General features: G+C 40.7%; 1 protein-coding gene across 1 annotated transcript in view; it reads right to left on the bottom strand.

Moving 5' to 3' along the window:
* Positions 1-1,257: 1,257 nt before the first annotated feature.
* Positions 1,258-16,977, bottom strand: part of LOC306871458 (putative ribonuclease ZC3H12B) — a gene marked incomplete at its 5' end in the record, with an annotated part of 21,433 nt that continues 5,713 nt past the window's right edge. The window contains 5 exons of the mRNA XM_079419407.1: positions 1,258-4,492; positions 5,630-5,736; positions 6,451-6,685; positions 7,422-7,561; positions 9,561-10,417. Coding sequence (XP_079275533.1) covers positions 3,015-4,492; positions 5,630-5,736; positions 6,451-6,685; positions 7,422-7,561; positions 9,561-10,417 — 2,817 coding nt within the window. The 3' untranslated portion in view covers positions 1,258-3,014. The remainder of the gene's footprint in view (positions 4,493-5,629; positions 5,737-6,450; positions 6,686-7,421; positions 7,562-9,560; positions 10,418-16,977) is intronic.

Below are 16,977 nucleotides of genomic sequence, written 5' to 3'. Positions count from 1 at the left end.
TTTCAATATTTACAGAGGAAAAATATATTAGGAGCACACAGATTGTGTCAGAATGTGTCTCTCCTGAATCTACACCTTTAACAGAGAGAGACTGAATTATATAAAGCCATGCCCTACGAATCCTTCAGTCAAACAGTAATGAAGTTCAGCTCCAATGAGGTAAACTTTCACTTTCCATAATAATCATCAAACAGCACATTTTGAGGCATGGAGAAGTGAAGGAGGTATGAGAGGATGAAGAAAGAAATGAAAGAAAGAGAGAGAGAGAGAGAGATCCCTGTCTGTAATGGTCTGCCCGGCAGGAAATAAGCCATCTCTATGGGCTACTCGAGTGACACACGGTATCACTGACATTATGGCATTATATTTCTTTATCCTTTTTTTTAAACAAAACTAAGCTTTTTTTTTTTTTTTTTTTTTATATATATAGATATATATATACTCATATAAGTGATACTGTACAGCTCAGAAATATATATATATATATATATTTTTTTTTTTTACAATCAAGAAATAGATACAATTTGTATCAACAAGCAAAAGGTCATTTCTGGACATTTGTTGTGTGGTAGCTTGCTGCTCAACTGCACAGGGGTCTGAACCTCGGAGCATAAGCAGCAGACAGCAATGCTGTAATTTTCAAGAAATTACTTTCTAGATTGCTCTAGAAACACCTTCAGGATTGTTTGCTCCTAGGTTCAGAGGAGAAGGGGAAAAGGAGAAACCCAACCGTAAATGCACTTCCATCACAAACAAAAATACTCATTTAGGCCTGAAACATACACTGTGTAAGTACATCAATGATGCTAAAAGTGCGGTCACATTAGTGAAGGTTTGTGGGCAAAAATGTCTACTGTCAATGTGTGTGACCAACTTCCTGAACTCATCGCAAAATCTGTATGGGGGAATTTATCGCCTTGCATATTCCCAATCTTGTGGATTCCTATTGAAATTAATGCATTTCTCCCACAAAAATTTGCCAAACAACATTAAATGTGACCACACCTTTACACTTCTAGCTGGCTTTCACATCACTGCATTCCAAAATGCATCACAATTCAGAACAGAATTGCAATTCTGCCACAACCGGTACTATAGCAGGCAATACTAAATGCACAATTATTAGAGCATGAAATAAAAAATGGACAAAAAACATAAAAATTTGTTTTATAGTAAATTCTTGACCGTTCTAATATAAATATAATTTTTTTTTAATCTGCTGCCTTTAATGTCACGGTTGAAGATGGACACTAAGGAAGGATTTAGGAATGTGAACATTCCTGTGGTGCTATTAGCCAAAAATAAATAAATAAATAAATGTTTACGTAAGCTAAAAGTTGTCATGATTTCACCGATCAAGCATTGGTGTCTACAATTTGCAGAAACATGTTTCAGGCCTGAAATGTGTAAATAATTATTTAACCAAAAAAAAAAGAAAAACCTATAATACGATTGTAAAAAGAAAAAATCTAAGGGGAAGGAGAATCGTCTGTGTTCGTATTAGAGAGCTGAGAGGTTGGGTTTTGTGTCCACGTCGAAGCAGGGTCGGGGGCGGAAGAAAGGCAGCAAGCGAACTGTCAGCCAAATGTCAGAAACAACCCAACAACAGCCTGGTGTTCCGTGTGTGTGTCGCACAGGAAGAGACAGGTAGGCAGTGTGTCACACCTTCCCACGAGCAGTAACGGGCCCCACGGGGCCACACCTGTGCTCATGAAAAAAAAAAATGAAGGAGCAATTTAAGTCTTTTTGAAAACACCCAGAGCATCTCTGGACCAATAACATTCACGCTCTCCTGAAGATATGTTAATTTACAGGGCGGAGCAGATGAAACGGGGTGGTCTCTCGGCATCAATCAGGAAACAGATGCTGCACAGGAGCATTTTGCCAAAGAGACGCGTTCTCCTCCCCAGTTTGTGAATACTTGAACGTAGTTATTGACTAACGAGCCAAATGTGAGCGGAGCTCTCTGTCGAGCATAGTGCTAACATGCTTTCAGGGAGAGATTTACTGAAGCCCATGCTTACTCAAACATCTCTCTTGAAATCTACAATACAACAACAACATTTAGGAAATACATAAGAATTTCTCCAACTAGACATATCTAGTGCTTTCAGATCAGAAAAACGTACACCGATTATCTTTTTGGCTCAATCTTTGAAAATGAAAATGGCTTCATAAATACGCATCGGTGCATGTGCACGAACAGACATCGCAGGGCAGGTTTGCAGTTACAGCCCAGCCAGTTAAAAAGTCTGAATCGCAGCACAGCAGAATCTAAACCGTTCTGTCCCAGTGCTCGCCTTTATAAAACAAATGCAAAACAGCGACCTCCACAGCTATTAAGTACTACTCACATTAACATGTGGTGAGGTCACTGCAATGTAAGGCCATAAAAGTTCAAAGGTCATGCTTTGAGGTACGCAAGCGTTCATCCCTCTTTCCGAAATCACACATCAAGTCATCACGCACACCAAAAAAAACAACCACGGTGTCACGTCATATTTACACGCAAATGCAAGTGAATACACATATACATACACAATACTATTCATATTGTGCAGGATCATTTCTGATCGGTTTTACCAAAGAGATTTCTCTTATGTAACTCTTTTTAAAAGGATAAATGTTATCATCACCAACCAAAGAAGACATTCTCAAGATCTGCCATCAAACTGGCAGGCAGTTGCTCTCTCAATGTGGATACACTTTTGAGTCTGCTTTATGAACAACCTTTTGGCCCATATCAGGAACTGAACAGTGGACTTTTTTACGAGAGGTCTCAGGTTTCTACGCTAAACTTCTCAGGTACAAGATCCAGGCTCCCATATGGCTTAACAGATGACATAACAACCAATGCAGCATCAATGCTATCATGCTAGCCAACCTCCTAATGGATCCAATCATAATTACACACGAGGGATGGCTGTTTCTTCAGAGCGAAACAAAAATACAAAATTCTCAAGGTATCCGATTTATCATTCACTAGGTGTTGTTAGCAGCCTTTCGTGATGTGCTTAGTGGCAAGTGCGCAGTTTAGTGACAATGACGGCAGCCAGCTGCTGGGGATCGGTCATGTGAGGGTTCTCCTCCATGACCAAATGGACCACATATGCCGGGAAGATGTTACAGAGGTTTCGGTAGGTTTGATATTGGTGTTCTGGAATAGGGTGCCGCTCTTGAGGTTCCTCCACTGGCCCACGAGCACTGGGCGGTGGAGGCGGCACGCTATCCCACGGGGACCTCCAGATCTGCTCCATCTTCTCGGGCATGCTGCGGACCATCACCCTTTCACAGCAAGGCATGAGGGCTCCAGTTAATCCGTAGCTTCCATAACTGTAGGGCTCATTACCACACGGCAAAGGGTCCCAGCTAGCATGCTGCTCTCGGCAAAGAGGAGGTCTCCGCTGGCGCAGCGGATTGCTCTCGTAGAGCCGCGAGTCAGAGATGCTGTCCATTCGAGTCATGCGTAAGGACCGACCTTGCTGAGAAGGGATGGCGGAAGGCAACACGTTCTGGGACACAGGAGGGTAGTCTCCTGGGCAGCTGGATCGGGCGCTGACGATCGAGTGTTGGGAGTGTGGTGCAAGGTGGGCAGAGGACTGCTTTCGAGGTCCCGGTTTGGGTTCATCCGTTCCGTAGCTCTGCACACGTGTCAAGGCCTCATGGTGGAAACCGTGAGCAAAGGCTTGAAGGCGCGTTTGCGCCGAAGGTTGCGTCTGGGTCTGCGATGGTGGCCCTTTCATGCTGTCATCCAGGCTGCCCTCCAAAGAGTTGAGGTACATCTCTCCACTGTAGGACGAGAAGGAGTCCGACGAATGACTTCGCCCAGGTTCTGGGCACATGCTGGCTCTGCCAGGATATCCTCCACCCACCCCTACAGGCTCTGGATGTTCAAGACTGCAGAAACTGTCTTGGAGGCTGATGGTGGAAAAGTCACTGAGCATGGAATAGTAGCCGTGGTCGCTTACAACAGAGTCGTACTTGGGGAACGGTTCACCGTAAGCCACAGAGGCGCCCTGGCTATTGGTGACTAGGATGGGGGGATATTGGATGCTGCCCGCGTGCTCGAGCGAGCTGTGGGTAAAGTGCAGAGACCCTGGAACAGGGCTGCTTGCCGAGCGCGTGTTCAGAGCGCCTGCCGCGTGACTTTTCGTCAGCGGCATAGTTGGAACGCTAAGCGCCGAAACTAACGACGGTACCGAATTGGCCTCAGCCTTCCGCGCTGGACAAAGTCTCTCTTCTTGCTCGCATGCAACTGACCGGATACTAGGGTCAGACTGGCGCTTGGGTGCCACTCGCTTTGCCTCGGAGCTACTGTCTCCCTTGTTAACAGAACCAGAGATCCCACATTTGACAAGTGCCCCCTCACTCATTGTCTTTACAGCGGAGAGTTTAGCAAAGGCTCTGAGCTCGTCTGCGACAGCCCGCTGTGGTTGGTTGGCTCTTTCTGGGTGGTAGTACTTGCACTTATGGCCGTATGTGCACTTCTTACCTGTGATAAAACCAATAGTGGTGGTTGAGACAAAAATGTTACATCTGTATTTCGTAAAATGGCAGCATTGATTGTTTTTTTAAAATAGCAGTATACTGAAAATTATTGGAACTGGAAAATCAATAGTTTGACAGTGCATGAAAAACAAACAAATATATTTCTGTCATGACAACTCTCTGAAGATTTTAGCATGTTAATGTTTTTGGTCTTGGTGGAATAGATCTGCTACGCTGCTGAATTGCTGCTGCTGTTGGTTATTGCTTTTGGTGTAGATTATTGCTGCTGCAAAGCAAAGCAAGTACAGGAAATAATTACTACTAATATACATACACCGATATGGTGCTTTGAGTATTTAAGGCACACTGCTGCTGCTAGTGTTGTCAAAAGTACCGACCAATACCAGTCAGTACTAAAATTTTAAAAACTTCTTAAACACCGCTGATTGACCGTTGTGTTCACGCGCTCAACAGATATGACTGTGATTGGCTACAATGATCATCGCTTCATGCTCTTCACCGAGCACTCACATAAAAGCACATGGGAGTGCTTGAAAGCCATGCCTATCAGCGGATCCCTAATAGATCTGCATATAGACAGATATAGCCAGTCACAGTCATACCTGTTGAGTGTGTGAACACAATGACCAATCAGCTGTGTTTTAAGAATCAAATGTAAGCGGGAAATGGGCGTTTTTAAAATCTCAGTACCGACTAGTATCGCGGGCGGTACTTTTGACAACACTAGCTGCTGCACATATGCATATATAGGCCTAATAACCCGTAGCAGATCTACACTGGTGGAGATCGGGAAGGGGGAGGGTTTTTAGAGTAACTTTGAAAGCGTGCTGCAAAATGCTCTAGTCAGTGAATGCTGACCAGCCATTTATTTGTAAAGCAGCAAGCTCACTGCCTGGGTATGCAACATAAACCAATCAGCTTGTGCCAAGAAGTTTAACGCTGTGTATATCATAAGTTTGCATTATCGAACCATCAGCTTGCACCATCTAGAGTTTCATGACAGAACTTGGCATTTATCTTATTTTACATTACAGTGTTCATGCAGCAAATATATATTTTAATATGCTGTAATGTTCTGGAATAAAGACATAAATTAATTTCCTACTTTTGCTGTACTGACCATAAGGACACGGCTGCTTCTTGTGCTCTGGAACCACTGGTCGTTTGCGGAGAAAATTTTCCAGACTGGGTCCATGTCTGCCTAAAGGATCATCCGGAGGCATAAACCTACAAATCAGTCCAACAGACACAAATAATCACAAGTCTATGATAGGAACAATGATATAAATCTAAAACATATTTAATTAAATAATACTTAAATATTATCATTATTGAAATTTTAAATATGAGATTTTATATATATTATACAGAAGTATGGTAAAATACTTCTGTCCTAAATTCTTCATTACTTGCGGCCACGATGCAAATATTAAAATAAAGTGAAACCGGAGCACTCTGCATTCGTAATGTATGTTAAAGCAACATTAATAGTTTTGCGTGAGTGCGACGTGAACCTCCACAGATGTTGTATAGTATGTGCATGACAAAAGCATTTCTACTGCACTACTGCATCAGAAAATTAGACAAAAATGCCCATTTATGGCATTTCTATAATCACTTAAAATAACTTTATTTGGATAGCAATGTGTGGCTTAAATCACATGCAACTGGGAACAGGTAATTATGTAATCACAACAGGCCTAACCGTGGGACCTTGTCACTGAAAAATCAAACTTGAGCCAATAAACCAGGAAAATAATTAAAGCTTATTTACAAAATAGAACAAAAGAGACTTGAAACAAGTGACCGAGCAATAAAAAGTGAAAGAAGAGAAACAGAGAGAAAGAGGAACGCCATACGGGTGCGAGGGTGGAAAGCAGAAGACACAAATGAGTGAGAGAGAGAAAAGCCCGTCACCACGGTAACTGTGTGCGAGCATACTTGTCGTTGACGAAGCTGTACATGAGGAGTCGTTCCTCAATAAATTTCTTCCACTCTGGTTTCTCATTCTGTAAGTCTCGGTAGTTGTCGTTGGACACGATGATCCCGTCTGAGTCGCAGGCTAGCTTGACGATAAAACGGTCATCATAGCAAACCACTCGTCGGCCTTGGACTCTGCGAGACGGTGTGAAGACGAGGATCTTTTCCTTTTCCAATTTCCGTAGGATCTCCTGATCTGAGGATGAAGGTGACATCACACATCATCACTTCCTGTGACCTCATGCACAGACATACGCAAACTTGTATAAACATCACAGCACAGATGGACGATATTGCTGGACACATGGCAGCTCCTCAGAGAAGTTCATAGAGGCAAATAAAAACGGCTCTTCATGGAAAAAATATCCACTGTATCTAACAACATACAGTATGGGTCAAAAGTCTAACCTATTTTAAGCTGGAAAATAAATAGAACATTTGGGGATTTTAAACATTTTTAAATAAAGAAACATGACGATTAAGAACATTTCTAGGTCAATAATCAAAGACGTAAATCTGTGACAGATCATGTGAACTTTGTTAAGCAAAAAAAAAAAAAATTTTGTTTGTCTGGACTGAAGCACAAGATGTTGTTTGGATCATTCTCAAATCACACTTGAGAACATGATTCACCATGTTTTACACAAACTTGTGGAGTTCATGCAGCTTGAGAGCTGATTTTATTAAAGCAAAAGAAGGATGAATACTAATAAATTCATTTTTAATTCAACTTTTCACTAAAGGTGTAATATTTTAAAATATATACATTAAATTAGAAAAGAAATTAGACAGAAGCATTTTAACTGGTGGTCTCAGATTTTTAGGCTAACTGGATACACACACACACACTTGCACTTTTTGGTGTGAACTCATCATAGAAACATAATTTTCTGAAGGTTTTTTTTGGGGGTTTTTTCCATTTTTTGTGGTACCTTTGATTGGTGCATCAGGTCTTGACTGTTCTTTCCTCCATGCTGGGACGAAAACTGTGATGTCTTTGTGGCCCTTTTCCAGGAACCAATCAACAGCCAGTTGAATGCCCAGGCATGAGAACACCTCTTTGTTTCCATGGCTACAAAATAATATTACCAACATCAAATTACACACATGCACACACAGTTCTCTCACTGATTGGACATTTCTCAATACTAAGAGCATTTCAGAACAGGAACATCAAGATCATTTCACCAAAAGACTTCCTGCAAGAGCGTAAATTCCAGAAGTAAACAACAATAGTGAGAATCTGATGACTCTTTAGTTCACAGTTCCCCAGGTTCTGGCTAATTTTCTCATCAACATGTCCAGAGCCTTTAAAGGGGTCATCAGAGGCTAAATTCACTTTTACATGTTGTTTGAACAAAAATGTGTGTTGGCAGTGTGTGTACTAGGGATGTCAATTTTCCATCATTTACGTGATCGTAACATTTAAATTAACGATCAATTAATCGATTAATCGTTAACCATAATACTGGGAAAAGCATCTATTGCAGTGGCATATTCTTCGGCATGTCAAGATGTGCAGATGGCTCTCAAAACGCCAGCTTCCTCAACCAAATGAAAGGGGGGTTTAGTCTGAATAAAAGGCTAGGAGCAGGACTGTAAAATGAAGAGAAGTGATTATGATCATTTGATACAATGTAGAGCGCGCAGCAGTTACTTTTGGGATCATTATACTTTGTTGCTTTTTTACAAGAGAAATAATGGGTTAGCAGGCAAAAGTTGCATCGCAAATGTTACAAATGTTTCACGCCGTTCAAGCCCATACATTTAAGTCTCACAACAGACGAGAGGTGTGGGGTCAGCAGAGCTTATTATCATTTAAAGCAACATGCAAAAATAGGTTGATTTCTGCAGAGCTGATTTTGACAAGGTAAAAGGGGTGTTGTTTTACACTACCATTGAGAAATTTTAACCAAAGTACGTTATAGACTTTTCATTAAGACCCTAAAGAATCATATCAACTTGTGGAAAATGGGCATCCGATGACCCCTTAAAGTCACCATGAAATCAAAACTGACCTGGGATGCACAGTATATCGGCACCAAATCGGTTATGACCCAATTTTCTAATTTATTGGTATCGATGTTCGTTGTTTGTTATCTAATTGTGCATGCTTCATTTATTCTATTTTTACAATTAGATTATCTTTGCCATCCTCTAATGCTCACATAAAGGGGAATTCCAAAAATGTTAATAATTTAACAACACTGTTAAATGTAATCTTTATCAAATATGAAAATGAACATCCAGTTTTCACACTGTACATTATAATGTTGTGATGCCTAAATTCACTTTTAGCATTTAAAATGATTGATTTTAGCTTCTAGTGTTTTATTTTTTAATCGCTTAGAATTTTCAGAATAGTATTTATTTAGCCAGAATTTTAATATCCCTTTAACGTCTCTTAAATTGAATCTTTTACTTTCTAAATGAATATTCTTGTGCACTTTTCAGCAGAAAATGTTTCTCATATTATTTGTAATATATAATACATTTCTCTGCCTCTAAAACAACTTGCTCTAAACTGTAGCATTCTTCCCTCCAACTACTTTTCACAATCCAAACAACCCATGATAGATAAAATTAAGTTCCGCGTGACATTTTTATCTTGAAATATATTGGATTATAGGGAAAATGGGTTGCAAACAAGTTCAGTTTGACTGCTAGGCTCAAAACATGTAGGCCTTATCAGCAATTACAGAAATTGTATGTTTTTAAACAATATTGTAGCGCAGCCACATAATATGGGTACATTTATAAGGCTGCTTATTAGCATGAGGATTTATGCATATCAGCTGTTTTTATATTAGTATTACCCTGAGTTCTTTTGCCCTGCTCTTGTGGTTGAGTTCCCATTTTATCCCGCAAAAATATCTGTGACCTACCTGGGATTCCCCGTGACGTAAGGAGATCAGCTGATCTAGGATTCCGGAAATGTTTTTCTTGTTATCCACCATCAGTTTAACCAACAATTACGAGGCTTCAGAACAATCGTTAGTTGTGTATACCCACGGCCATAGGCCGAGCGTTACAATATAAGTGGAAAGAGTTTGGTTCTCATTAGAATTTACCTCATGGCAACATTGGATCCATCAATCACAATCGGTCGGAGGTTGTCATAAGTGTCCGATGTGTCTTCCTCCAGCGATGCTTCGGGGCTGATGGCTTCTTTGGCTCCCACCACCCGTGGTGTTAAACCGGGATTACCTGCTGCTGTCTGGCTCTCTGGATCTCCTTTATTCCCTAGCCGTACCAACTCGGCCAATACATCATTGATTAGTGCGCTGGACCCCAGTTTACTCAGCACAGACTCCACCTGCTCTCCGGAGTAGCCCAGTTTCAGAGCAAAGTCAATTTTGGTTTGGTAATCTCGATCGCTGGTTTGACGCAAGGGCATTTGGGCTCTCTGGGTGTCATCTGTGCGTAACTCCTGTAAGGTGCTGCTCTGACTGAAGCTGGGGCGGTCCAAACAGGATGAGCGGCATAGCTGCCGGTGAGGTTTGCTTGCTATGAGTGGGTCCTGCCTCCTTCCAGTCGCTCCTTCTCCTGACCCCGCCGTGCTGACAGCGCCTTCAGAACTCCCACTCCGTGACCGCGCCTCTTCATCACTCTCAGAACTGCTCCCATCTTCCCCGGCGTCTTCATCCTCCTCCTCCTCTTCTTCTGGAGAGTCGTGGCCAGCAGCAGCAGGCAAGGGCTGGGGTTCGCGGCAGCCACGGTGCTCCATCTTCAGGTGCTGCAGCATAGCGCATGCAGCTGTTACCTGCGCATGACCTCCCTGAAGCTCCAGTGCATGGTCCCTCACCTGCACCACAGCACAGCTCTCGTACTCAATAGCTGCACGCAGGGCATGCAGTCTCCGCTGCAGCCAAAGAGTCAAACGCTCACGGTGCTTATGCACAGGACTGATCAGCGACACAATGTACTCCTGAGGGAAAGAGAAAAGATCATTTACATTCATAACATATTTTTTATAATTTACATTCAAATACGTTTTGTGGGGTGAGATTTCATGCTATTTTTATGCAGCTGCACATCCAAACCAAGCTGAAAACTCTTTCCAAATTACTTTTTTAAAAGTAAATCAAAGCATTTCATAAATGTATGAACACATAAATGCAAAAAAAATAAATAAATAATAATAATAATATATATACACATATATATATTAGTGCTGTCAAACGATTAATCGCATCCAAAATAAAAGTTTTTGTTTACATAAAATGAGTGTGTACTGTGTATATTTCTTTTGTGTGTGTGTATATATATATATATATATATATATATTTATATATATACACACACACACACGCATACACATACAAACACATGCATGTGTATATTTAAGAAAAATATGTTGTTTATATATTAAATAAATTTATATAGATATAAATTTATTAAAAGCATAAACATATATATTATGTGTATGCTATTATATAATATTTTCAAAATACATACTGAATGTGTTTTTATACATACATAATAAATAAGCACAGTACACATACATATATTATGTAAACAAAAACTTTTATTTTGAATGCGATTAATTGTTTGATAGCACTAATATATATATATATATATATATATGCATACATACATACACACACACACACACACACACACACACACACACAACCCGAATTCCGAAAATGTTGGGACGTTTTTTTTTTTTATTTGAATAAAATGAAAACTAAAATAATTTCAAATCACATGAGCCAATATTTTATTCACAATAGAACATAGATAACATAACAAATGTTTAAACTGAATTTTTTTTAAATTTTATCCACAAAATGAGCTCATTTCAAATTTGATGCCTGTTACAGGTCTCTAAATAGTTGGGATGGGGGTATGTTTACCATGGTGTAGCATCTCCACTTCTTTTCAAAATAGTTTGAAGATGTCTGGGCATCAAGTTTTGGTGTTGGAATTTGGTCCCATTATTGCCTGATATAGGTTTCCAGCTGCTGAAGAGTTTGTGGTTATCTTTGTAAAGATGCACCAATTGCAATTTTCTTGGCCGATTCCGATTTCAGATTTTTTGGAAGTGTGACCTGCTGATACTTATTTGTGCCTATTCAGATTTTCTTTCTAAGAACTGACTAAACCACCAGTAGGTGGCGGCAAGTGTCTGTTTTAACGAGTGAGTCATTTATTCATTCATTCAACCGATTCATTCAAACGGCTGATTCATTCAGAAAGAGACAAGTGACTGTCCTTATGAATGGGCCTCTGAATCATTGACTCACTCAATTCGTTCAAAACGTGGATTCATTCAATAACGAAACACCGCTCTGTGTTGCTCCGAGACACAACAGTTCTGCTGTGGTTTGATCGGAACTATTTTCGTCAGCGAAATTGAGCAAAAACAGTTAATATTTTGTCTAAAATCTAAGTCACTTAATTTTAACTTCTTGTTTATTTAAATACTATTGTATAAAATCAGTATCACGTTGCAATTGTGTTGATTGATATTCGGGGAAACATCATGGCCTTATAATGTTGCTTATCTAAATCATATATTGAAAATATTTTTTTTCTTCTACCGCAGTATGCATCTATAAATTTATGGGAGTTATTTTGTGTGTGCTGTCTCTCACACACTCACTCGGGCTGTGCAAGCCTCATCTGGTACGACATAAAAACATTATCAGTTGCCGTTTATACTGAATGCAATTAAAATTAGAATCTTTCTCACGCAAAATGACGTGTTTACACGCGACTGTGAGTGTGCGCGTGGCTGTGACGTAAAGGATCGGCTCGGGATCGGCAAGATGTGAGACAAACCGGCCGGTCACCGATCCAGGCCGGTCATGCGAAAAATCGGCCGATTCCGATCACTGGCCGGTCAGTCAGTGCATCTCTACATCTTTGACATTTTTCGTTTAATGACCCCTTTTCCACCAAGGCAGTTCCAGTGCTGGTTCTGAGCCAGAGCCTAGTTTCAAACCGCTTCTTTGTCTTTTGACACCCAAAGCACCAGCTCAGAACCAGGAAAAGCGGTTCGTCAGTAGCACCAAAACATTGCTGGGCTAGAAGGAAGAACCGCTTGCGTCAGGGGCTGGGGGTGTGGTTACCGTGACCAACAAGACGACAGAAACTTTTGACCGCCATATTTGAAATAGCAGCTAAACACGAACACATTGGATTTGCCGTGTTTGGATGCCAATGTAGGTTCGCCAAGCCATGAACATCAATAGTAATGCAACGTCCGCCATTGTTTAGGCTTGTTCGGGATGGATCGGCACTGCGCGGACTGGGAGCGACTGGAAAGCAGACGGCTCTTTATGCTTTTGGATCGCTCTCGCAGTGCTTTAGTGTGTTGTGTGCCGATCCATTGATCTATCTGCGTGGCGCAGATGCACCTCGAACAAGTTTGTTGTGTTTGGCGCTGCCGCGCTAGTGAAACGAAACATGAAACGTATTCAGTGACGTAAGACCTGGCTCTGTATTGGCTCTCTAGCCTGTGGAAAAGCAACCAATTCTTAAAGGGTTCGCCAGTCGAACCAACTAAGAACCGGCAATAGCACTGGCTCTGAACTAGCACCTGGTTCCTGCTGGTGGGCAGGGGGTATATAGGTGAAAGATCTGGACTCTAGGCAGGCCAATTCAGCAACCAGACTCTTCTACAATGAAGCCATTCTGTTGTAATATCTGCAGTATGTGGTTTTGCATTGTCCTGCTGAAATACACAAGGCCTTCCCTGAAATAGACGTCCTCTGGAGGGGAGCATATGTATAAACCTTTATATACCTTTCAGCATTCATAGTGCCTTCCAAAACATGCAAGCTGCCCATACCGTATGCACTTATGGACCCCCATACCATGCTGATATGTTAGCTTTTGAACTGAACGCTGATGACACGCTGGAAGGTCTCCCTCCTCTTTAGCCCGGAAGACACGGCATCCATGATTTCCAACAAGAATGTCAAATTTGGACTCGTCTGACCATAGAACACTTTTCCACTTTGAAACAATCCATTTTAAATGAGCCTTGGCCCATACAGAATATTTATTGGCTCATGTGATTTGAAAGTCTTTTAGTTTTAATTTTATTCAATTTAAAAAAACATCCCAACATTTCCGGAAATCGAGTTGTATATATACATACACACATATATACATACACACACACACACACACACACACACATATATATAGTCATGTGAAAAAGTTAGGACACCCTATTAAATTCCATGGACATTATAAAAATTAAGACGTGGTTCTTTCCAAGTCTTAAAATTTGGAAAATAAAACCTCAAATGAACAACAACAAATGACATATTGTCATTGTTTATTTAACAAAAATAAAGCCAAAATGGAACAGCCATGGGTGACAAAATTAGGACACCCTTGCTGGTAACATAAGAATTAAGAGGGTAAGTAGCAGTCAGGCGCTGCTAATCAAGTAGATTATTCACAAGTGGAAGACATTCAAAACAGACACCTATCCTCCCAGGAGTGGACATCCCAGCAAATTCACCCCAAGCTGAGACCATGTAATGCTCAAAGAAATGGCAGACAACCCAAGAACTTCACCGCAGGCTACAGAGGCCTCAGTTAACATGTTAAATGATCAAATTCATGACAGTACAATTAGAAGAGTATGGGACAAGTAGGACATGTTTGGAAGGCTTGCCAGAAGAAAGCTTCTTCTATCTAAAAATGCATGGCAGCATGGTTTAGATTTGCAAAGTTGCATCTGAACAAACCAAAGGCCTCTACAATAATGACCTTTGAACAGATGAAACAAAAGTGGAGATGTTTTGCCATAATGCACAGCAGCACATTTGTTGAAAACTCAACAAGCATATCAGCACAAACACCTCATACCAAAAGTCACACATGCAGGTGGAGGGCTGATGATTATGGGCTTGTTTTGTAGACACAGGACCGGCATCTAACAGTCATTGAGTCGACGATGAACTCCTCTATATACCAAAGTATTCTAGAGTCAAATGTAAGGACATCCATCCAACAGCTAAGGCTTGGCCAAGATTGGGTGATGCAACAGGACAATGATCCCAAGCACACCAGCAAATCTACAACAGAATGGCTGAAAAGAAAAGAATCAAGGTTCTGCAACAGCCCAGTCAAAGTCCAGAGCTCATCCTGACTGAAATCATGTGGTGAGAGCTGTGCATAAACAAATGCCCACAAACCTCAATAAACTGGAGCAACGTTGTAAAGAAGAAAAGGTCAAAATTCTTCCAGAACGATGTGAAAGGCTGCTAAAGTCATACAGAAAATGATTACTTCAAGTTATTATCTAAGGCAACTGAATAATAGGGTGTCCTAACTTTGTCACACATGGCTTTTCCATCTTGGCTTTATTTTTTTCATCAAATAATGACACTGTGTGATATGTCAAGTGATATTGTTCATCACAAATTCGTGTAATGGCATGGATATGACATAGGTATTACAAAGAGATGATTATTTATGAGGACATTTCCCCATGTCCCCATATTTCAAAAGGCTTATAATTCATACACAATGAGTTTTTTTGAGAAAGTAAAAATGCACAAAGTTTCCTGTATGGCAGGCTCTCTCAACCTTGGTCCTGGAGGGCCACTGTCCTGCAAATTTTAGCTCCAACCCGAATCAAACACACCTGAACCAGATAATTAAGCCGATCAGGATTACTAGTAAGCTACAGGCAGGTGAGTTTGATCAAGGTTGGAGCAAAACTCTGTAGGACAGTGGCCCTCCAGGACCAGGGTTGAAAACCCCTGCTGTAAGGGGTAGGTTTAGGTGTAGGGTGATAGAGAATACAGTTTGTACGGTATAAAAACAAACACGCCAACACGTCCCCACAATTCACAAAAACAATTTTTGTTTGTTTGTGGTCAAAATGTCTGTTTGAAATCAGTTTTTGTTTTTTGTTTTTTTAGCATTATAGCCAATCACAGACATGTCCATTGAAAACACCTATGCAAAAAAGCATAGATGTTTTCAGTGGACATGTCTGTGATTGGCTATAATGCAAAAAAAAAAAAAATGATTTCAAACAGACATTTTGACCACAAAGTGTAGGGTAATCTACAGTTTTTATAATTAGTTACTTTGATCAGTCATAATTTATTTGCCTATTTCATTTCTTTCATTGTCAAAAAACACACAAGAAAAAAAATTATTAAAGGTGCCATAGAGTGAAAAACTGTCTTTACCCAGCATATTTAAATAATAACAGTTCTGTACATGGAAATGACATACAGTGAGCCTCAAACACCATAGTTTCCTCCTTCATATGTAAATCTCGTGATTAAAAAAGACCACTGAAAAACAGGCGAATCAGAACATAACACCGACTGTGACGCAACAGTCGGGATCACTACGCCCCCAACATTTGCATAAACCCGCCCTTGTTCTAAGCCGGCCGAACCATCAGAAGCTCTGCAGGTATTGTAAATAAACAAGCGCGGACAACGGCGAAAATAACAAAATAAATTTTATGTTCCAGGCCGTGCAGGGGGTGTGAAGTGCAGGGATGGGTTGGTGTCTGTATTCAGAAAGGCACAGAAAGCAAATAACGCGAGCCACTAAAGGGACATGGTTAGCTCCTTGCTAGCGGTAGCCTGTTACAGTACATAAGATTTCACTCTCAGTAAGGAGAGATGAGGATGATGGCGAATGACTTACAGATCCTGAGCACCACTGACAAGCATCTGATCTTGTGAAATGTGTGGTAAGTACTGTTGCTCCATAATGTAAACATAGTTTGTGTGATCGCGTCTCTTGAAAGTGAAACTATAACGCGATCGATGGATCGTTCAAAAGCAGTTTCAATGCCTCGCATATTAATAACGGCTCCCTGATGCCCGCGTTTTATAATACAGTATAATTACCCTACGATATAACTGCGAGAGAAAGTATTTAAATATATATTTTCCTCCCTGTGCTTCCTTCTTGCTGATGAGCCGTACTGTGAAACAGCCAATCAGAGCAGAGCTCAACATTGAGCAGCACTGTGAAACAGCCAATCAGAGCAGAGCTCATTATTATTCATGACCCTGCCAAATAAGCCAATAACAGACCGTTTCATTCTAGGGAGAAATCCTAGGGTTGTAAATGGACATGTAAAATCGTTTCTGGAGATTTTTTGCCTTACCAAATGACCACTGGAACTAGTTGAGACCTTACAATCTGACTCTGCTGCAGTTAAATTGAACTGCTGGTTTGTTGGCCAGAGGATTTTGATTTTGATATTGTGCAGTTGCTTTGACACAATTTACATTGTTAAAAGCGCTATATAAATAAAGGTGACTTGACTTGACTTACCTAAGCCACATACCTTCTGTGTAGATATCAGAGAACAATTTAAAATACTGTATCAATGCATTCTATGGCACCTTTAAGGGTTAAAACACACTGTACAGTAATTATGACTCAAAGAATGCTGGAGCACCTTGTTCTTCTCACATGTAATTGGCTGAACAGGACAGTCTGAACCATTAACTTGGTATCTAATTGGTAGCAGCAACAAAG

Source organism: Barbus barbus (genome assembly GCF_936440315.1).
Source record: "Barbus barbus genome assembly, chromosome: 6".
In the NCBI taxonomy this organism is placed as follows: Eukaryota; Metazoa; Chordata; class Actinopteri; order Cypriniformes; family Cyprinidae; genus Barbus; species Barbus barbus.
Note: the sequence above shows the minus strand (reverse complement) of the source record. Positions and strands in the feature narration are given on the sequence as shown.